At 52.1% G+C, this 19,409-nt stretch overlaps 13 protein-coding genes across 13 annotated transcripts; 3 read left to right on the top strand and 10 right to left on the bottom strand.

Annotated features, from left to right (window-relative positions):
* Positions 1 to 66: 66 nt before the first annotated feature.
* On the top strand, positions 67 to 1,593 carry GNI_003280 (nucleolar protein,Nop52 protein; the record flags this gene model as incomplete). The annotated part of the gene is made up of 1 exon (XM_011130202.1): positions 67 to 1,593. The coding sequence occupies one exon, from the start codon at positions 67 to 69 to the stop codon at positions 1,591 to 1,593; it is 1,527 nt and encodes a 508-aa protein (XP_011128504.1).
* Positions 1,594 to 1,639: 46 nt separating this feature from the next.
* Positions 1,640 to 2,800, bottom strand: GNI_003290 (hypothetical protein; the record flags this gene model as incomplete). The annotated part of the gene is made up of 1 exon (XM_011130203.1): positions 1,640 to 2,800. The coding sequence occupies one exon, from the start codon at positions 2,798 to 2,800 to the stop codon at positions 1,640 to 1,642; it is 1,161 nt and encodes a 386-aa protein (XP_011128505.1).
* Positions 2,801 to 2,925: 125 nt separating this feature from the next.
* On the bottom strand, positions 2,926 to 4,070 carry GNI_003300 (hypothetical protein; the record flags this gene model as incomplete). The annotated part of the gene is made up of 2 exons (XM_011130204.1): positions 2,926 to 3,551; positions 3,659 to 4,070. The coding sequence occupies 2 exons, from the start codon at positions 4,068 to 4,070 to the stop codon at positions 2,926 to 2,928; spliced, it is 1,038 nt and encodes a 345-aa protein (XP_011128506.1).
* Positions 4,071 to 4,825: 755 nt separating this feature from the next.
* Positions 4,826 to 5,899, bottom strand: GNI_003310 (hypothetical protein; the record flags this gene model as incomplete). Its single annotated transcript, XM_011130205.1, has 1 exon — positions 4,826 to 5,899. One exon carries the CDS (start codon positions 5,897 to 5,899, stop codon positions 4,826 to 4,828), a length of 1,074 nt encoding a protein of 357 aa, XP_011128507.1.
* Positions 5,900 to 6,412: 513 nt separating this feature from the next.
* On the bottom strand, positions 6,413 to 7,335 carry GNI_003320 (hypothetical protein; the record flags this gene model as incomplete). The annotated part of the gene is made up of 2 exons (XM_011130206.1): positions 6,413 to 7,099; positions 7,318 to 7,335. 2 exons carry the CDS (start codon positions 7,333 to 7,335, stop codon positions 6,413 to 6,415), a joined length of 705 nt encoding a protein of 234 aa, XP_011128508.1.
* A 179-nt stretch (positions 7,336 to 7,514) lies between these two features.
* GNI_003330 (putative zinc finger/FHA domain protein) lies at positions 7,515 to 8,970 on the bottom strand (the record flags this gene model as incomplete). The annotated part of the gene is made up of 4 exons (XM_011130207.1): positions 7,515 to 7,666; positions 7,793 to 7,952; positions 7,993 to 8,803; positions 8,894 to 8,970. The coding sequence occupies 4 exons, from the start codon at positions 8,968 to 8,970 to the stop codon at positions 7,515 to 7,517; spliced, it is 1,200 nt and encodes a 399-aa protein (XP_011128509.1).
* Positions 8,971 to 9,451: 481 nt separating this feature from the next.
* On the bottom strand, positions 9,452 to 10,102 carry GNI_003340 (alba protein; the record flags this gene model as incomplete). The annotated part of the gene is made up of 1 exon (XM_011130208.1): positions 9,452 to 10,102. The coding sequence occupies one exon, from the start codon at positions 10,100 to 10,102 to the stop codon at positions 9,452 to 9,454; it is 651 nt and encodes a 216-aa protein (XP_011128510.1).
* A 197-nt stretch (positions 10,103 to 10,299) lies between these two features.
* Positions 10,300 to 11,061, bottom strand: GNI_003350 (hypothetical protein; the record flags this gene model as incomplete). The annotated part of the gene is made up of 1 exon (XM_011130209.1): positions 10,300 to 11,061. One exon carries the CDS (start codon positions 11,059 to 11,061, stop codon positions 10,300 to 10,302), a length of 762 nt encoding a protein of 253 aa, XP_011128511.1.
* An 85-nt stretch (positions 11,062 to 11,146) lies between these two features.
* Positions 11,147 to 13,206, top strand: GNI_003360 (peptidase S8 family domain protein; the record flags this gene model as incomplete). Its single annotated transcript, XM_011130210.1, has 4 exons — positions 11,147 to 12,186; positions 12,227 to 12,328; positions 12,368 to 12,738; positions 12,848 to 13,206. The coding sequence occupies 4 exons, from the start codon at positions 11,147 to 11,149 to the stop codon at positions 13,204 to 13,206; spliced, it is 1,872 nt and encodes a 623-aa protein (XP_011128512.1).
* A 57-nt stretch (positions 13,207 to 13,263) lies between these two features.
* On the bottom strand, positions 13,264 to 13,879 carry GNI_003370 (hypothetical protein; the record flags this gene model as incomplete). The annotated part of the gene is made up of 2 exons (XM_011130211.1): positions 13,264 to 13,815; positions 13,850 to 13,879. The coding sequence occupies 2 exons, from the start codon at positions 13,877 to 13,879 to the stop codon at positions 13,264 to 13,266; spliced, it is 582 nt and encodes a 193-aa protein (XP_011128513.1).
* Positions 13,880 to 13,914: 35 nt separating this feature from the next.
* GNI_003380 (hypothetical protein) lies at positions 13,915 to 15,381 on the bottom strand (the record flags this gene model as incomplete). Its single annotated transcript, XM_011130212.1, has 1 exon — positions 13,915 to 15,381. The coding sequence occupies one exon, from the start codon at positions 15,379 to 15,381 to the stop codon at positions 13,915 to 13,917; it is 1,467 nt and encodes a 488-aa protein (XP_011128514.1).
* A 401-nt stretch (positions 15,382 to 15,782) lies between these two features.
* GNI_003390 (putative eukaryotic translation initiation factor 3 subunit) lies at positions 15,783 to 18,141 on the bottom strand (the record flags this gene model as incomplete). Its single annotated transcript, XM_011130213.1, has 2 exons — positions 15,783 to 17,945; positions 18,025 to 18,141. 2 exons carry the CDS (start codon positions 18,139 to 18,141, stop codon positions 15,783 to 15,785), a joined length of 2,280 nt encoding a protein of 759 aa, XP_011128515.1.
* Positions 18,142 to 18,327: 186 nt separating this feature from the next.
* On the top strand, positions 18,328 to 19,050 carry GNI_003400 (3' exoribonuclease domain protein; the record flags this gene model as incomplete). Its single annotated transcript, XM_011130214.1, has 1 exon — positions 18,328 to 19,050. The coding sequence occupies one exon, from the start codon at positions 18,328 to 18,330 to the stop codon at positions 19,048 to 19,050; it is 723 nt and encodes a 240-aa protein (XP_011128516.1).
* Positions 19,051 to 19,409: the final 359 nt, after the last annotated feature.

The raw sequence follows: 19,409 nt of genomic DNA on the forward strand, positions 1-19,409 counted from the left end.
TCACCCTGTTGTTGACCCCCCCCCCCCCTCTGGTTGAGCCGGCCCCGGGTCATTTTTTATTTGAAAATGGAGGTGGTGAGTGAATGGTCTCGGAAGTGTGAGATGCTGTGTGACCCGTTGCAGAAGCGTCGCATGCGTGCGTTGTCCAGTTTACCGGGCTGGTTGGAGCGTGTAGAGGAGTCGGAGAAGACGTACGAGAATTATTACCGAGTTTTCAAGGCTTGTATGACGTTGCTTCATTTGACGGATGGAGTATACAACCAGCAGTCAGTGTCGGTGCAGTTGGTGACATTGACGAGGACGAATGAAGGAAAGCGCGCATTGGTTTTTGGAGCGTTGTTGTGTGCGGCGCGCGATTTTTGGAAGCACCTTGACCAGTACCGTGTGCCTAAGTTCTTATTTCTGATACGGTTGGTTGTTAGTGAGATGCTGTTTATATGTATTGACGAGTCCTGGGATGAAAAAGTCGTTCGGGATTTATTTGCATCATTAGGTTTTGTAATGCCAATTTGCAACCTGCCACGAACTTTAGATGGTCCTAATAATCGACTGATGTCTACATCTAAGAAGGAGTCCCTGCTTTTAAAGCATCTGAAAACTACCCAATGGGACGAGGACCCTGAGACTGAAAGCCCAAAGGAGGCCCAAATTGACTTAAAGAGGACTGAATATTACAATATGAACTTGGTCGATACCAGCAAGAGCAAAAAAAGACGGAAACACGTAGAAGAGTCCACTCCCGAGTGGCATCCTGAGTGGTTCACTGAGTCCAGACGTGGAGTTGCTCATATAGATGGTGCTATTTGGCACCAGTGTGTCTCTGTATGGTTTGACGAATTACAGAAACAACTGAGAGGTCCGGTATCGATTTATGGCTGTCAACCGATCCTCAATGAAGCCAAAGTCTTCAAGAAGCTAAACCATGACTATACCGACGCTCCTTGTTCTGAAGAGGTGTCCATATATGTTCATCCCGATGCGGTTAAGTCCCTTGATGACAGCCCGGAGGATGACAGCCCGGAGGATGACAGCCCGGAGGATAGTACGGGCGAAAGCGAACAGGGAGACGATGCCAGCAGTAACGATAACAGCGTTGACCAGGACAAATCAACTGCAGACGAACCAAGTTCAGATAGCGACGAACATGAGATCCACGGAAGTGAATCTGGTCAGGACAAGGGTTCAATGGAACACGACAAGGAGGATGGTGGACTCTCTTTGCAGCAGTTTGTCACATTAAACACCCCCATCTTCCGGGCACTGGCGGCGCACACGTGTGTGGAAGCCACCTGGGTTAAGGTCGTTTCCGTATTTGACGATTTCTTGGGCCGATCCAGCTTTTATGGCAGCCTGACCTCTTTCGCCCGAGCTCTCTGCGTCTGGCATGTCTTTTTAGAGAAGCTGGTCGCCTCAGGACTCGTGCCGTCGACCTTATCTGAAAGAGCAAACAAGTTCAGAATCAGCATCCACCAAAAAATGATGGGCCTGAAGCTCAGTCAAGTGCCCTTCGATCTCTCGGAAGAGAGCCTCAGTTACATAAAACAAATCGCCTGCACCCACTCATTGGTCCGAGCGGACGAATTGTTGCGCTAAGACAGGGCTTTCACTAGTAATAAGCTGGACACGAGAACTGCGCGACTTAGCAGCAGTCCCACATAAAATATAGATTTTCGAACTTCTTTTTAACGAGGTCTTGCTCGTCTATGAACCAGTGGGCCAAGCCGGAGTCCCCGAAAGTAACGTCACCAAAGGATCCGATTTGCAGTAGATGCACTCCAGGTCGTTCTTCGGAGTCGCACTGAGTAAAGTACGGGTAGCCTCCTATCTTGCACTGAGAGGACGACAGTCGGTGCCCGAACGGTTCGTGTGCGCCATGAGTACCACGTTCCACGCGTTCGACGTGGTCCGACAAGTGGTTGATTAGTTCCTCATCGCATGACCACACATCTCTGCAGGTAAAATTAGGGATGTCAAAATCACGATCAAATTTCAGTTCGTATGGTAGCGACGTTTCACACGACGCAACCGGGAACCAATCCACATCCGGCTTGCACAACGTCTCATCCAACCGTCCCTTGTCGATATAGCCGTGCGGCGAAAACATAGATGACCTTACATGAATTGGTAATGACGACCCCAACTCTTCTGCTCCCCCCTTGACAAGTCCGGTCTCGGGGTCTTCCACATGTCCGACCACGGCGTCCGCATTAGCCTCATCATGCACGCCCCCGTCCGTGTCCTTGTCCACGACCCCGTCTGTGTTGGTTTTCTTATCAACCGTCCTGTTGGGGTCGCTGTTCTTGGTTGCCACATCTCCCTCCGCCGTCCCTTGCTCCGCCGTGTCCCCCTCCACCGGCGCATCTAGGTAGGTGCAGGGGAAGGTGGTGTGTAGCTGGGTGAGATCGTGAGTGACGTCTTCGTAAAAGACTACGCCTGTTTCGCAGAGGTCGTACGAGTGAGCATACCACCAGATTTGCAGCAGGCCCTTATCCGGCAATCCTGGTACGCCCGGCCAGCTTTCGGTGGGTCGTGGCAGGTCTGCGAAGTTGATTTGTACAAGCAGCCTCCAGGCGCGTGGGTGTGTGCCAGCCGCCTTAGGGATGTATGGCGCGCCGTTGATCTTGCTCGCCCACAATGGCGTTTGTGTGTTTCGTATGTGTTCCACACGGACCATAGGCACCCGTTTCACAGACAACCACGAACGGTACTCACAAACCTCCGCCTCCGCGTCGCTTAACACCTCACTCACCGACGCCTGCGTCGGCGGCGGGGGTGGCGGCGGCGGTAACTGGTCCATCATCACTGGCAAAAATTCCACGAAACTCACCCGGAAATTCACTCACCTGTATCGCCGCCGCAATACTGACCGCCGTGTCACTATGACCGGGGACGAGGTCGGACCAGGCAGTGACGGGGGGATTTTTGTTAGGTCAAAACGACGTTGGGATTGTTCATGGACTTGCCGTTGTCGATCCAGACGGAGCCTTGGCCGGCGGCGCTTGATAGACGTTTGAAGCAGAACCAGCCCTTGTTATTCTGGAAGGTGATACCGGCCGACCAAGCGATGACTCGTCCCTCCGAAAGGTCGAGTTTGCGCGGTTTTAAGCGGTGCGAATAAATGCTGTCGTCGCAGCGCACAAAGATAACGCCACCCTGACCTGAGTGATGTCCTAAAGTTGACCACGGGAAGAACACCTCCTCCGTGTCTGTAGCTTCCGTTTCAGTGTGGAATCTGAAATGTTGTTGAGCGACGAACTTGTTAACAACCCGCGTTGGCATATTCGGGGCGCTGACACGGCTGCGTTGGATCGCGCCCGTGCCGGATAAGACCACATGTGTGCACCCATCTCGTGTGTATACTACGCCGTCCAATAACGAAGGCAACAACGGCGCAAACCGCAACCCCGGCCCACCCGCATCCACCACCACCGTCGTGTCTGACGCCTCCGTCACGTACGTGCTGTGCAATAATGATCGCTCAATCCGCTTCAAAGGTCCATCCGCCATTATGATCTTCAACCCGTGGTCCACCTGGAACGGCTTACCAGGACCTACAGAAACACGCATTCTCAACACCCTTTCGAAACCCTATTCGCCAGGCAGCCCCAACTCGCCGGGCAACCCCATAAAGATGAATCAACCAACAAAACACCCTTACTGGCTATGCGTAGTATCAACTTGCTCCCGTCCAAAATGCAAGCCGACTCTGTTGGCCGTTTTCCTTCGGTTTCCGTTCCTTCGGTTTCCGTTCCTTCGGCTTTCCCTCCTTCAGTTTTCGTTGCTTCGGCTTTCGCTTCATCGGTCACCTTGTCCGCTGCCACGTGCTCGGTTGCAGATTGGCTTTTGGGGTCGACAGGAGTGGGCGTTGCGACTTCTCCCGGGGGCGGGACCGCAGCTTCTGGGTCCACCGCGACCGTTTGCTCCATCGACCCAGACTCCCGACCGCGCAGCTGCTGACCATCTGTGCCCGGCTTTGGCCATCGTACTTCGGCGTTGTCTTGCACTGGACCTTCCTCCTTTTCTGCTTCCAGCAACCTTGCATTTTCCTCCGTGTCAGAGTTCAGTCTCATATAGCTTTAAAAAGGTAAAATTGGGCCTTAACCATAGACCTAAATACTAGCTCATGAACCCCAACAAGCTTGGAGCTATGCGACCTTTGATCATGAAAGATTCACATGATAGAATTCACCGGCTCTGATGGAATCCCTATTTAGAGATTCTATCAATCTAAGACGAGTAATAGAACCTAATGGGTAATAGAACCTAATGGGTAATGGAACCTAATGGGTAATAGAACCTAATGGGTAATAGAACCTAATGGGTAATAGAACCTAATGGGTAATAGAACCACCAGGCAATGGAGAGCAGAAGGATAAGCTCAGGCGATAGGACTAACCTCAACTCGGACTAACCTCAACTCTACAACCTTGTCGTTTACCAACAGTTCTTCTCGGGTCTTCACGGGTTTTTCACCAACAGTTCTTTAACAATTCATTTCGCTAATTGAGTGGTTAGTAGTTTGTATACAAGCCCTGCCAAGATCATAAATATGAAGAAAACTGCTTTTGAGTCGATAGCTCCCTGGTCTTCTGACTGCAGTTTGGCTGCTGCTGCCTTCTTTTCATAGTTGGTTTCACGACGTTTAATCACTCTCTAAAGAAATCATCATTGTCATTGAGGTGTTTCTTACAGCCATTAGATTTCTCGTTGATGAAAATTACTAAAAACGACCCGTTTCTGGTTGCAGGTTGGGCTGGTGCAGATTGGGTTGATTAAGGAGAGGTAGGTAGGTATTTGGTTCGATAAAAAACTTGTCCTAAAATTGTTAACAACAGTCCCACATGAATACCACGTTGCTAAAGTCTTTCCGTTTGAGAGAGTCAAGACTAATAAACCAGTGGCCCAAACCAGCATCTCCAAACATCGTATTATGAGAGCAGCCTATTTGAATAAGTTGTACATCTGGTCGTTCGTCGGAATCTTCTTGAGTGTATGTGGGGTACCCTCCGAGACAGGAGTCGCTAGGTGGAGTGGCTGCCTTTCGAAGATATTCCCAGAGAGTATCCGGGTCGATGTCATCTGGCCAATTTTGTCTATGGTAGTCACGACATCCGGGTGGTGGCAATGAATAGCCTCGATTGTATTTGATTTGGTAGGGAGGGTCGGAAACGATTGTGGGCCATGCCTCGTCCCCATAGAGGCCATAGATCTTATCGCTTTTCGTTTTGGGGTTGGCGTCCAAGTCTTCTTCTGATTCTGCAAGGCTTACGTGATCTGGGGGGTCCGTAGTGTACCCAAATTTGGGGTCAGTAATATACATGTATATCTCTCTGCCATCTTTCTGGGTCGCCGTATTATGCTTTGACGATCCATGGTTCAACGCCCCATGATCGGGTGTCGGTAAAAGTTGAATGGCTTTAGAAACCCGTTTCTCTTCCGCTCTTTTGTTGGCCGTTTTGACGAACGCATCGTCCCAGGGCTCAATCGTATCTGCGTACTTGTACGGAAACACAGTCTGTAGTTGTTCGGGGTCTTGAATTACCTCATCGTAAAAGACGATGCCAGTCTTGCTGCAATCACCAGACTGTTTGCCCCACCACACCTGAACTAAACCCTGTTCTGGGAAACCTTCTAGTCCCGGCCAGGTTTCAGTGGCACGGGGCACCTCACCGAAGTTGATTTGGATCAGCATTCGCCAACCTTTCGGATGTACTCCAGCCGACAGGGGTATATATGGAGCCCCATTCATCTTGCTCGCCCACAATGGCATATCAGTCGTTCGCTCATACACAAACTCCGCCATCGGTCGAGCCAGACCCACAAACTGCTCTTGCAACCGCTTCAAAGACTCAGGCACCTGCAACTGCTCGGCTATCACATGCGGACCCCGAAACGGCATGCCTGTAAATTGTACGTCGATAAATCAAACCTGACCCAGCAGGCAAGTACAAAACATTAACGCTACATGTTCACAGCTGGCAAGGTTCATAAAACGAAACTAAGTGTTCTCCCAATACATGATCCCACAATAGACTGAGGACGAAAACAATAGATGTTAGAATAGACGCTTGATCTGCATCATTTGGCAAGTCGTTTTAGGTTAATCCATACCTGACCATGATTGCGCATATGCGCTTAACTAAGGGAGTGTGCGCTTAACTAAGAGAGTGTGCGCTTAACTAAGAGAGTGTGCGCTTAAGTAAGGGAGTGTGCGCTTAACTAAAGGAGTGTGCGCTTAAGTAAGGGAGTGTGTCTGACAAAAGCGTAACCTGCCCACAGAGGTGTTCGGAGGAAAGCAGACTGTTCACCGTCCTTGAAAGTAACGCGCCGTAGAAGGCAACGGGTCGTAGGCGATACAATTCCCCAGGCTCTAGTCATAAAATTCTAGTCGTCGGGTTCTAATGACAGGGTTCTAGTCACAGGGACTCTTGTCGGCCTCCGTCTTGGGCACTGCAGCGGCAGCGTCAGGGCCCCCAGCAGCGGCCGATTGGTCGTCGTCTTCTTCCTCGTTGACGGAGACGAAGTCAAGTTGCTTGATGCACTTCATGGTAGGTAGAGTCTTGACTCGTTCATAGTCCCGGAGCGCATTTTGTCCGACTGATCGGAGTGTGGTGATCTGCGCGCGAAGGTAAATCTGAGCGTCCCTTCGGTCTTCAACCGTTTGGAACACGAGCGACACGATCCGGCCACCCGCTGTGCCATGGGCGTTGGGTGACATTTCCGCCCGCGTGCCCATTGCCGTATTGTCGTTTATTCGAATTACCAGACTCTTATCCTTCTTCGGCATGCAACCTGGCTGTAACAGTCGGAATGCGTCAAAATCGGTAGACTCTAATGTGCACTCCACAGTCTCCAAAGTACTAAGGTGATAAGCCGTGTCGAACAACTTAGATGAGATAAGTTCCAAATATTCCGGCTTCGCCCCAATGTAGAGCTGGCGTTTCACCAACTTGCCGTTACTACAAACTTTAATCACTGTCACTCCCTGTAAATACTTTCGTCGACAACGGCGCAACCACAACTGTAGCACCTCGTCATTCACACTCTCCTTCGATAAATCCGGAGAAGACGGCCCTTCTTTGGCCGTACTGAGTTCTACCTGCAATACACCCTGAGTACTAGACAACACACCCGGTGAGCAGTGCCGGGAATTCGGACACCTATGTGCACACATATCTGTATTCGACCCCCCCGGGACGTGACCCCCCCGGGACGTGACCCCCCCGGGACGTGACCCCTTCAAGGACTCTGGGCACTCAGGTACTGGGACGCGACACCGCATACCTCAGCCACGTTGATAGCTACAGACGGCTTTACGTTCTCTTGTTCCATCATATGTAAAAAGAGAGAAAATAGTTCACTTGACTAGTAGTAGATAGGCGACCAAGTCGCGACTAAATCGCGCTAGAGACGACTGGGTAGACATGACTAGGTAGTTACCGACGTGACTGGTTACGACATGACTGGGATGCCACTGGGATGCCGAGCTTCTGAAAGGAAAAACACAGCGCTATCTATTCATGCCAATCGGGCTCCATCTCATGATCAAGTACCGAGCTCCGGAGCGCGTTGGCCGGCACACCGGACAACTCGGTTGCAGCCTCACTGCTCCCGCTGACTCCCAGGTCCATAACTGTTCTGCCAATCTGCACTGACAATCTCTCAACTATAAAGAGTACATTTCAGAGTACAGGAATACCGACCGGTACGATTACCAGTACCAATGTGCTGGCATCATCACCAACCAACGGGTACCCACTGCAGGTAACATTGCCAGCGGGGGGAGTCTTACCTAAGCTATCCATTATGACGGGCCGCCTGAGGGCCACGAGAGTGCCAAATTTAGAGCTGTGGTCTTCCAAATTAAATTGGCCTTCTGAATACTTTATAGTGGCATGCCATCTAGAAATTGAAACGTCCGCTATTCTCACGTCGCTCTCATGTCCTCGACCCTGTAAGTGAGAAAGTGTGTGTAAGTGGATGGGTGCTTACGAGTTTGCATTCTTTTTTTTGGGCGAGGCTGCAGAGGTGCACACCTTTGTTAACAGGTCCTACCATGTTCTCTAATACGATGAAAGGTGATTGTAGTTGTGGTATTTTGACGACAGGTAGTCTTTCGCCTTTGGATGTGACGAATGAAGGGAAGGTAGCCTTGCAGAGTTCGCATTGTATCTGTCTAACGAAGCAGCATGCTCGGCTGAGATCTTCCGAAAGGTTAAGTCTGCCATTAACCCACTGCCGCAGACACTCAAGGTGTACGTACATGATGCTACCTTTGCAATGGCATGCTCTAACAAGGGGGTTATTTTCTTCGGCGCCTTCGGTAAGACAAATCCGGCACTGAGTGTTGAGTGCTTCTTCGGGTGAGAGTTCCGCCACCGGAAACTCGGAGTCGTCTAACCGCCAGTCCACTAAAGTGTTAGGACGGTCTTCGGATACTATCTGCTTAACGCGCAATTTGAACCGACCCAGTTTTATCACGTCACCCTCCGACAATGGGTACAAGGAGTTAGGCAGGTATCTCGTTATCAACCATAACTTCCGCGGCATTATGGTCTGAGGATACTGCACACTTCTGTCAGCTGGGAAAATGATGAACTTGCCATCCTTAGCTTTCACACCTAATAGGAAGTCACCCTGCGCAGGCAAGTTTGTCGCATCCTCATCCAAGATAACGTCCGTACCACTCCGTATAACACGCACACTTCGCCGCGTACTGTGCCGACCACGGAAGATATTCAAACTCTCGTAGTCGTACAATTCGTGCGAGTCACGATGCCACGTCCTATAGTCTATATTCAACCTATAACACACACATCTAAATCACACCCCCCCCCCAGGCGTGACCCGCCGGGAACTAAGTAAAGGGTAACAGCCGTGGTGTTCGTCTTACAACGGCCCCTCGCTTGCCGTCGTCGTGGTGGCCGGTTGCCATTGGTCGAGGTTGTTGAGATCAGTTGCATCTGCCATTCTTTATAACCTGGAATATTGAAGGTCAGAGCATTTCCGCGTGTCCCAAGCTTACGGTCCGCAGCAGAGGTGCATGCCCAGGATGAAAAAAAGTCTCATTGGCGGAAAAAACCTGGCCGGCCCGTAACCGACCAAGCGGAAGAAGTTTAGATAAAGGAAGCAGACAAAGCACACGTGTGTGCCGACCTTACTCGAACCCGGTCTGGCTCAAGCCCGGCCGCCAACAACATTTCTAAACTATATTGATAACTTCCGCTTCGAAGTTTCTTCCAAACTAGTTAACGGTTCTTCAGCCACCTCTAAACACGACTTCTAAAGACTACCTCTACAGGCAGTCTTTAGAGACTACCTCTACAGGCAGTCTTTAGAGACAACCTCTAGAGAGAATCTCTAGGTCATCGTACCCAATCATTGGCCCGCCAACTCGCGCTGCAACCGCCAGCTCGCCTCGACCCCGCGCTTCAGCGCAGCGGCCGGTGATTTACTGACTAGAGCCGTCTCCGGCGTAATTGTCGGTGTAGGTAGTCTGGCGGTCGTTGCGGGGAGCGTCATTGCGATTGCCGTCATTACGGTTGCCATCGTTGCGATTGCCGCCGCGAGATCCTTGGGGTCTTCTGCCAGATGCGCGTCGGGGGTTTCTGGAGCCGCCGAGGCGTTGTACGTTCGCGAGTTGAACGCTGGCTTTCATGTCCTCTTCAGAGGGGGGTGCGGCATAGCCGGAGAACGGCGGGAGTTCCTCCTGTTTCTTCTTGCTGAGGGTGATAACGATGTAGGGAACCCGTCGGTTCACCGCCAACTGCGGGTCACTCTCGTTATTGGGCACGTACGTGTCAGTAAGCTCGGCAACACCCGTAGTCATCACCTTATGGATACCCGGAACCGTATGTCTGATCAACTCCGCAACCGTGATCGCTACTGCCACTGCGAACCCTGAACCACGAATCACAACCTCATCTCGCAAGTCCTTGTTGAAACTCTCCACCGCCTGCAATGCATACAGACCGACGTCCCCTGCGTTACTCACATGCACCTCGCCCTCACGCGGCTGCTCCCGCTCACGCTTCACCGGACGGTACTGCTTCGTGTCGATCTCTCGACGAGACACTGTGGTAGTTGCTGGTGCTGTTGGCATCTGACAAAAATAATATGCCAAAAACTCGCCCACCGCCAATCCGTCTCCACGCACACCCTGACCACCCCCGTCCCAGCCTTGCGACCACCCCCCCCTGCCCCCCTGACGAATTCTCTCTGACCCTCCTCACTCCTCCCACGCCCACCCCACCCCACCCCACCCGCCTTGACCACTTGTTGCTTGCAATGTCCGCCAGCTCAACGCCGATTTGACCCCCGAAAAGACGAACCCCGTGTGGGGGAACCCCGCGTGGAAGCGCCGCCCCGACTACTAATACCGCGGGCGCCGCCTCGACTTGCGCCAGCAGCGCCGCTAAAATCGCGGGCCGGTTCGTCCCAGGGCACTGGTCTCTTCACGCCGTCCCACGCCGCCATCATCGCTGACCGCACGAACTTGGTGTTGCCGCAGCTCAGACAGGCAGTCGGCTTTGCAGACACCGTCGTCTTGCAACTGCTGCACTGGTAACTCCATGTAATGAGCCCCCCGCAATACGCCTTGCCGCCGGGCGTTTCTGCATTTATCCCGAATGCAACACACAAATTCCGCAACGCCCGGTCGCTCGAGACGACCTTCAACGCCACCGAGTCAGACACTGCGCCGTTGTATGCGCTCCCTTGACACGCCTCGCCCCGCAGCACCAACTCCACATCCTTCAGCGGACGTAAAGGAAGCTCTTCGGACAGCGCCACACTCACTGCCAAAGCGACAACGGACAAATCTACATCTGACAGCTCACTCTCGTCGCCCGTCACTTTCGCCCGCTCACGTGCAAGCCTCCAGGCCTCTGGCTCGGCGCTTCTCACCTCCCAAAACTGGTCATATGTATCCAAAAATTCAGCGCTACGTTTATCCTTTGCTTCTCTCACCACGCCTTCAGGGCATAAATACTTACTCTCCGGGTCCAGGAGACTCCTCCCGCCTAATATAGCGCCAGTATCCAACACTACATACTTCTGCATCCCCACCTTTAGCTTTATTTCCCTGAATATGCGAAAAGATTAAAATAGCACACGTGTGCGCAAGAGCCAAAATCGGGGATAGCGCATGCAGAAGCTATGGATAATTAACAGCCTCCTGTCATTGATCTCCGCGGATGACAATGTCGAATTTCTGAGCGGTCCGGGTGTGGTAGACCGAGTTTTGTCGTCGGATACGGAAGAATTACTCAATTCTCACCTCCTTTTTGTATACGAAGATTCTGGATGTCGCGCCATGGAAGGAATGACAAAGGAAACGAGCAACTATCCCATACATCGGGTGGTTGCTCTTACGGAATTGGGCCGCCGACTTCAGACCCAAATGTCTGGCCAACAACGGCCTCATCCATCGCGAATGCAGGGAATCGAATTTGTTGATGACATGAGTCCAAAACTGGATACGATCTACCTCGACACTTTGGAAATGGAAATCGCGAAAGTGCCGGAAGGTCTTAGTCTGGCGGAGCTGGAATCCCTTAGTCAAGATCTTCCGTGCGTGAAATTTGTAGCTAGAGACGACATAAAATACGTGGAGGACGAAGATGCATCTCTACGAGGATCCCGGAATATAGAAGATGAAATCATAAGGAAGGGGGGTCCTGGAGACCCATTATATCGCTACCAGTGGGCGTTGAAAGGAGCGTCCAGTGGCGCGGGGTTTGGAATTAACGCTGAAGCTGTTTGGAAGCAGTATGAACCAAAGGCGGAGACACTAGTTGCGATTATTGATTCCGGTTGCACACAAAACCATCCGGACATGAAAGGACAATTTTGGCGGAACGATCGAGAAGGAAGCTGTACTAACGGGATGGACGATGATGAGAATGGCTTTGTAGACGACTGCTGGGGCTGGGATTTCGTCCGGAATTCGAACAATCCCGTCGCCGAGGGAACTTCGTCGCATGGAACGGCAGCGGCCGGAATCATCGCCGCTAAGGCAAACAACCGTATGGGCATAGCTGGCATCTGTCCCAGCTGTCGGTTGATATGCTTAAGATTTATATCAACAACTGAAGGCACCGTGGTTAACGAGGTCCGGGCCATTGACTATGCGATTAAGATGGGTGCACGAATCTCTAACAACTCCTACGGCGGTTATGCAAGACAGTAAGGTCATGACTCTGGCTTTACACTTCATGTTCTTCAGTGGATCCAAGGTAGAGAAAGAAGCCATTATGAGGGCTCACAAGCATGGTCACTTGTTCGTGAGCTCAGCGGGAAACAACAATTTGGCCACTGATTATTCCGAGTAAGATTGAGTGAGTGATCTCATCCTTTGTTATTCCAGTTACATACATACCCCGTCTGGGTATACGGTCCCCAACATTCTGTCGGTTGGGGCTTCAACAGAAAGCGGTCGTAAAACGCCATTTTCCAACTATGGCAAGGAAACGGTGCACGTATTTGCGCCAGGGCGGAACATCATCTCGACGGGAAAAGATGGATACGTCGTCAACCAGGGAACCTCTTTCGCCGCTCCGCATGTCGTGGGCATCGCCGGCTTGATCTGGTCAACATTTCCGGAACTCAAAAACACTGAGGTTAGGCAGGCGATTATGGAAAGTTGCAAGAGAACCACCGATCTGGACAAGGCGGCCGCATGTGGCGGCGTCGTTGACGCGCAGAAGGCGATGCAAATTGCGCAACGTATTGCTGAGAGTAAGTGCTGGATGTGGTTGAGGTTTGTGTGTTGGTTGCTTAGTAGTAATTCACCCTACTGTTGTTAACTTTGTGCCATTGTTAACTCCGGTCATTGTTCTTGGTTTAGGTAAGGTCACGGTTCGGCAACCCACAGAGCTGCCTCCCCCGGCGCCTGTCTCACTCACCGCGGTTCACGCGGTTCCACGTCCCGCGGAGGTGACTTTCCCTGTCATGCCGCACTCGTGGGAGGTCATTCCATACCCCAATGTCGCACCGTTCTTCACCATAAACGCGTCTTCGCTATATCAGGTGCTGCCTACCGCGAAGAAGATCATCAATGCACCTGCGCAGGCGTTTCGTGAAGTGGCGAAGAAGGCGGAGTCCGTGCGAGACACAGGCCTCTCCAGGCTCATTGCGCCGCCGACTTTCTCACTCGACCAAATTCTGGACCTGGTGGCACGCGGTTTCGTCTCCGATGAAGGATAGTCTACTCATTAGTGATCCTGCAGAACGGGCATTGATGGCAGACCTCATGCGGCGTGCTTACAGGTCTACGATGATGTCGATGCTGATGTCTGACTCAGGATCGATTGGTGCTGCGGTGTCCATTTTGGTGTAGCAAAAGGTTACGAAAGTGGATATTTCATCCATCGTGAGTTTGAGTGTGCTCCCTGCGCGAATGAGGTAGTGGACTAGCTGTTTGGCCTTGAGGGTGGGTTTGCCTCCGCTGATTTTCAGCAGGCTCGCTCGCACCTTGTTCTCAACTTCCGCGTCGGTTATCTGGGGAGCAATCAGGAAGTAGATGTCGTCCCGGGTGAATCCGCCTCGATCTTCGAATTCTTGGTGCAATGCACTTCGCTCCAGCTTGGACAACGGGGCGCCGATGGCAGACGCGAGGGCGACGACTTCATAGGCGGTGAAGTGGCTGGCATTTGTCAGAAGACGGAGTTGCGCACCGTTCGCATGGTGCTTGCGATCTCGTCTGGACAGGATTTGGTCCAGGCCGGCGTCAAGCTCCTTTTTCTGCCGGTGGAGGGTTGGATCGGTCAAGCGTCTGCAGGGGCTAGGCAGGAGACGTTTGCAGGGGGCAGACGTCTGTAGGGGACAGGATGCTGGATGGTGTCATTACCCTGACATCGCTCAATAGATAGTCGCTCATTCGCTTTGGACACGTGTGTGCAAACGCGTGTCCGGTCAGGCAAGAGGTATGCAGAGAACGGCCAGTTCTTCGGAGTTGAAAGCTCTGAAGCCCCTTGCAACGCTTTCCACTCGGACGCACATGCAGACTCTGTCGAGTGCTTGTTGCAGGGTGTGGTTTTCTTTGTGCATGAGTCGGAGGATGTGGGAGGCGACTTCCTGCGGAGTGCGCACTTGCCAGAAGACCGGGCTGGAGGCGACGAGGAGGAATTCGTCCGGGATGGCGAGAGTGTTGCCTTTTGCTTGGTTGGATTTGAGTTGTATGACGACGAAGTCTGGTACGGAGGAGAGACCTAGAGTTTGCGATTTTGTGAATCCGAAGCCTCTGGTAATGTTATAGTCGGTGATACAGGAGCCGTGCAATTTGGAGCCGAACCAGGCGCCGGGGTCAGCAAGGTCGTAGTCGGGGGGATGTGTGTCAGGAGGTAGGTCTTTTTCTGGGCGGTTTCCAACGATGCGTTGCTTGTTACCGGCGATGAGTCTTCGGGAGATATCTGTGTTCTTCTCATGGGCGAATTGTGGATGTTTTGTTTTGAGTTCGAGTTCCCGTAATGCGGTAAGTCTGAGGCGGATTCTATTGCGTTCCTTAGAGGTGGAATAGGAGTGGGTATTTTTGAACATTTCCTTTGTGGTTGCGTAGGGTACTCGATCTGAGGCGAATTCAGTATATTTGACGGTGACATGGTAGTGTGGTTGGTTGCCGCAGAGTGCGACGACGACATGGTTGTTAACAGCCATGCCGCAGGCTGCGACGATACCGGTGTTATCGAAGGGTGAGGCATTGTTGTTGGAGGGGTTGGATTCGTAGAGGTTGGCGATCGTTGCATTGGTGGCGGCGTTATGTGACTCCACGCGTTCCAGAATGGTGATGATGTCGTCGGCCAACTCGCTGTGTGTGCTCTTGAGTATGTTGCGTATGTGCAGGTGATCCGTGGCCTCGGTGAGACGCGTGGTAACGCGTTTCATAAAGTTCAAACAGAACCAGTCGGGCAGCACGCCCCCAAGGGGACCGTACCCCCGACATACGACCCAGACACGCGACTGCAAAGTCTCCGAGGTTGGACCTGAAATAAGGTCGGCCGAAGGGTGTCCGGTTGCCGCAAAGTGCCCGGGTGTGTGGTGGGGAGAACTTTCTAGTTGGCCGTCGGACAGCTTGGTACAGGACTTGAAGATGCCGAATTGGCAGGCACCAGCAGGACTGGCGGCATTCTTGCTGTGTCTCGTATTGCTAGTGTGGACGCAAAAATAGTTGAGGATGTCATTGGGATAGCGAGGCGTCTGAAGGGGTCGAGGCTTTCCGACGACCTGAGATGCGCGAAAGCGGAAGGCACCGAAACCTAGCTGGGCGCCGGGGTTGGTCTCGTAGTCATAGCACGTCTCAAGCTCCTCAGCAAAGGATAGCGCCTCCTGGTTCTGGTCTTCGTCGTCCACCGGAGCCCGGCTGCCCACGATGGTCTGAACCATCGACTTCAAACGCCCCATCAACGGCACCTTGTCGCCCGTCGGTCGAGATGACTCTGCGTCACTCACGGAGTGACCTCCAACCCGCAATGGCCAAAACTCCGACTCCCCAGGCGAATTGTCGTCCTCGTACTCATCGCTATCATAACCTGCTAAACATACACACACGATTATACAGATCTGAACGAACAAAACGCATCAAATGACAAGGTCGATGACAAGGTCGAGCATAACACGGTCAATGAACATGGTTGATCACACTACTTAGAAAACACTTTACATCGTGCCTGGAGCGCGTTATCTATGAGCCACTCGTTTCCTTCCATATATGTTGTCAAGTTCTTCCAAAAAAAAACGGTGGGAGGGCCAGGCTACCCAGGAAGACCAGATGTCCGACTAGCCAGCTACCTGGAATCCAGCCATTCGAGAATGTCTTCTCTGTGTTTGGCGATAGCTTCATTACGTGCCTTGAAAACATTGAGGATGCGTTGTCTTTCGGCTTCGGCCTCTTCCTTCATTTCTGCCACGTGGAGTTCAAGATCTTGCTCGACCTTTTTGGCAAGATTGGCTCTTTCCAGGCGGATGGCTCTAGCGAGGTAGTCGTGTTTCTTGTAATTCTGTTTGGCGATTTTCTTTGACTGCTGCATCTGTGCCGTTATGATATTTTGAACAGCTGTGGTGAAGTGTTTGTTGCTGATTTTTTGAGTAACAAGAACTTCGGGTGTGATATCGGAAAGGGTAATGCCGTTGACCTTGATGGTGTTGGGTGTACCATTAATGGCCTTGACAATCAATTTCATCTTTTCGATCGCAATAGCGGCGCATTGCAGCCTGGCACCCTCCACTTCTCGTCGCTTCCGGCCCGCCTCAAGCTCTGCGGCAACGGCCTGGGCTTTTGCAGCCTCCGCATTCGCGGCCTTTTGTTCCCGTTCACGATCCGCATCCGCGCGACCAGCACTGAGCATACGCTGTAAGTTGGCGAGCTCTTCACGCTTCTTCTCCACAAGCGCCATGCGACCCTTCCACTCCGCCGCTTCTGCTTGCGCACGCTGGCGGATATCGCCAAGTTTTTCTTCGCGTGCCTTTGCTTCCGCGATTTCCTTGTTTTCTAAAATCGTCTTTAACAACAGGCAACTTAGTTGCGCCGTCCGGCGTCTGGCTTCCAGGTACACGTCTGCGGTCTGCTTCGAATTCAACCGAATCACCTTGCCCGCAAAGTCGAACTTGATGTCGATTCCACACGCTCGTTCGGCAGCCGCGATCTCTCGTTCCGCTTGACGCCAAGTCATAAAATTCGGTGGACAGAATTGTGTCTTGAAACGCTCCAGTGACAAACATTCGTAGATGAGTGCCACCTGCATGATGCCCTTCCGTAACACACTTCGACGGACGTTTTGGAAATACGTGTGCACACACTTTAGCAACGCCGATGTCCTGCGTGGGGCGGAGAGGGCGGCGAGGACACAGTCGCCATTGAATGCCGCCAAGTCATTCTCGATATCGTGGAACATTTCGGCAACCTCTTGGGCCCTACATTCGCCCCGCTCGATTTCGTCAAAGAGTTGCTGCACACTGGGGTGCGCGGCCGGCACAATCGCCTTATCAACAATGAGTTGGACTAGCTGTGCACGGGTGGGGACATACCCGTGCCCCACCAGACCCGCAAGACGCCTCTCTTCTTCATCCCGCGGCGACCGGAGAAGCGGGTTGTTCCTTTTTTGCTCAATCGGTACTGCGAGTGTTGCAATGACGGCAAGAGACGACAGCATCTGCATACTCTCCGGCCCTATGTTCCGGCTCTGTACCTTTACCTGCATTAGCCAGCGAGTAAGTGCAAGTGCGTGCAATGCGTCGAATCCCGAACGTCGAAAGAACTCTGACGAATACTGGAAATAGTTAGAAACGCATAGCAATAAACTGGCCTTCTGAGTGGGCGTCAATGCCTGTTTCTTGTTGCCCCGGAGTGTGGCCAAGTCCAAGATGCCAAGCTGGAACAGCTCCTCGATGCTCAGCTGGGCCTCCTTCCAAGATTCCAGAGAGACTGCCGTTTGCAACTGTGAAAGCTTCGTTTCGATGTGTATCTCAGGACGCTTGAGGTCTTCAATGTCAGCGAGCAATTGCGCATCGTTGTCCGCTCCCCGAGGCTTCAGCTTCATTATAGCGCCATAGTTCGAACGCACTAGGTCCGCCAACCGCCGGAAATCGTTCCGCAGTCCGTGCATCTTACAGCACTCGTGTGCTCGATGCACTGTGGAGTGGTAAATGCGCGCCAACTTGGGCGTGTTCTTAATCACATCGATGATCGTGCGGTAAGCATCCACGCATACGCGTAGAGCCTGCTCACTCGACTCACCCTCGCTCGTCGCCACACGTTTCTCCGCACAGTCACGGAAATGGAGAATCACCTTCTCCAAGGGGCCCAGCATTGATACACCATGCTGACAATGGTTCCGGTAGTTCACCAACCCGTCACGACATTGCTTTATGCGATCCAACTTCACGGCCAACTCCACAAACTGCATCACCACGTCCTGCTGCGATGATGCGTCCCATTGCAAATATCGAAACTGAAATCACCATTATTAACACCCTCCTGTGTGTGTGTCTCTCTGAGACACACTCGGCCAAGTGTGTTTCTAGACGTACCTTTCTATCCAAAATGGTCCTTTGCAGGAGTTCAAAGGCTTCTACCTCCTGGCCGACAGAGCAAAGCTCGTCAGCGCGTTGTAGTGCATTCTTGGGCTGTAGAAAGCTCGTGCTCATAGTCGGCCCGGAAAAAAATTCCCCACCAAATAATTAATGACCCTAACAAGCAGCTAATGAGGCTCTGAACAAGGCGGGTGGTACTCCTTTTTTCGGCCATAGCATCGTCCAGGCTTAGGTGGTTGGCAGGTGGTGAGGTGGGTATGTTTAGAATGGCTGGATTTGGGCGGGTATTTATATAATTGGATGGCGAGCCTACTGAACGTGACGAAGGTGGCCGCGGGGTTGAATGAGGGGTTGCGATTGTCTCGACGGTCCTTTGATGAGTTGCGTGAGCTTATTATCCGATTATATCCACGAAGCAGTTGGGTGGAGTTGGGTCGTACTGTAGTGTTGGCACGAATACAAGCGAGCCAAGTGATGCCTTGGCCGGATAGGCCTAATGAGGGGATGTTGAGCTTTTCGTGCCACTACGGTCGTTCTACGACCACCACAGTTGGTCATCGGAGTCCCAAGGGAGATCATATCGCGCAGGTCGTAGACAGCGTCATCAAAGGCAGCAACGCCATTGACATGAACAGTCTGTGCATTCTGAGCGGCCAGCGAGTGTGGAACCTAAAGGTCCACATTCATGTTGTGGTCGACGACGGCAATGTATTGGACGCAGCCTGTATGAGCTGCATGGCTGCGCTCTCCTCCTTCCGGTTTGTCGACGCCACGGCCGCCGGGGACCATGCAGAGTCACTCGCCAATGCAGACGACCCACTGCCCTTGCTCCACCACCCATTGACTATTTCATTCGCCGTGGTACCGTACCAGAGCAAAAAGTTCGTCGTCGCAGACCCAGATAAAGGAGAAGAAAGCGCAAGCGCCGCTATAATTACTATTGGGTGTAATCCCGCAGGGGACATTTGCCTAGTCAATAAATGCGGGGGAACCTCGGTCACCCCGGAAACAATATCCCAGTAAGTCCACCCCGACAGGCACATACCTAACAGGTACATACCCAACAGGCACATACCTAACAGGCACATACCCAACGATAATCTCTCACCTAATCTGATCTCCCATCCTACCTGCTTCCACCTTTTTACCTTCTACCTAGATGTATGCTAAAAGCTCAAAGGCATGTTAAATCGATGGCACAAAAACTAACATATGAAGTCAACAGCCAAAGAGCAACTCATTGATCATTGTTCAATATAAGAGGACATTCCTTCTCGGCTTCATTGATGAGGAACACTGCCAAACCATTTGCAAGTTTTTCGGCCTAAGAAGGAAAAAGTAGATAATGGAACAGAATGAATGAATGGACTGACGACAGGGGG

This window comes from Gregarina niphandrodes (genome assembly GCF_000223845.1).
Source record: "Gregarina niphandrodes unplaced genomic scaffold scaffold00001, whole genome shotgun sequence".
NCBI lineage: Eukaryota > Apicomplexa > Conoidasida > Eugregarinorida > Gregarinidae > Gregarina > Gregarina niphandrodes.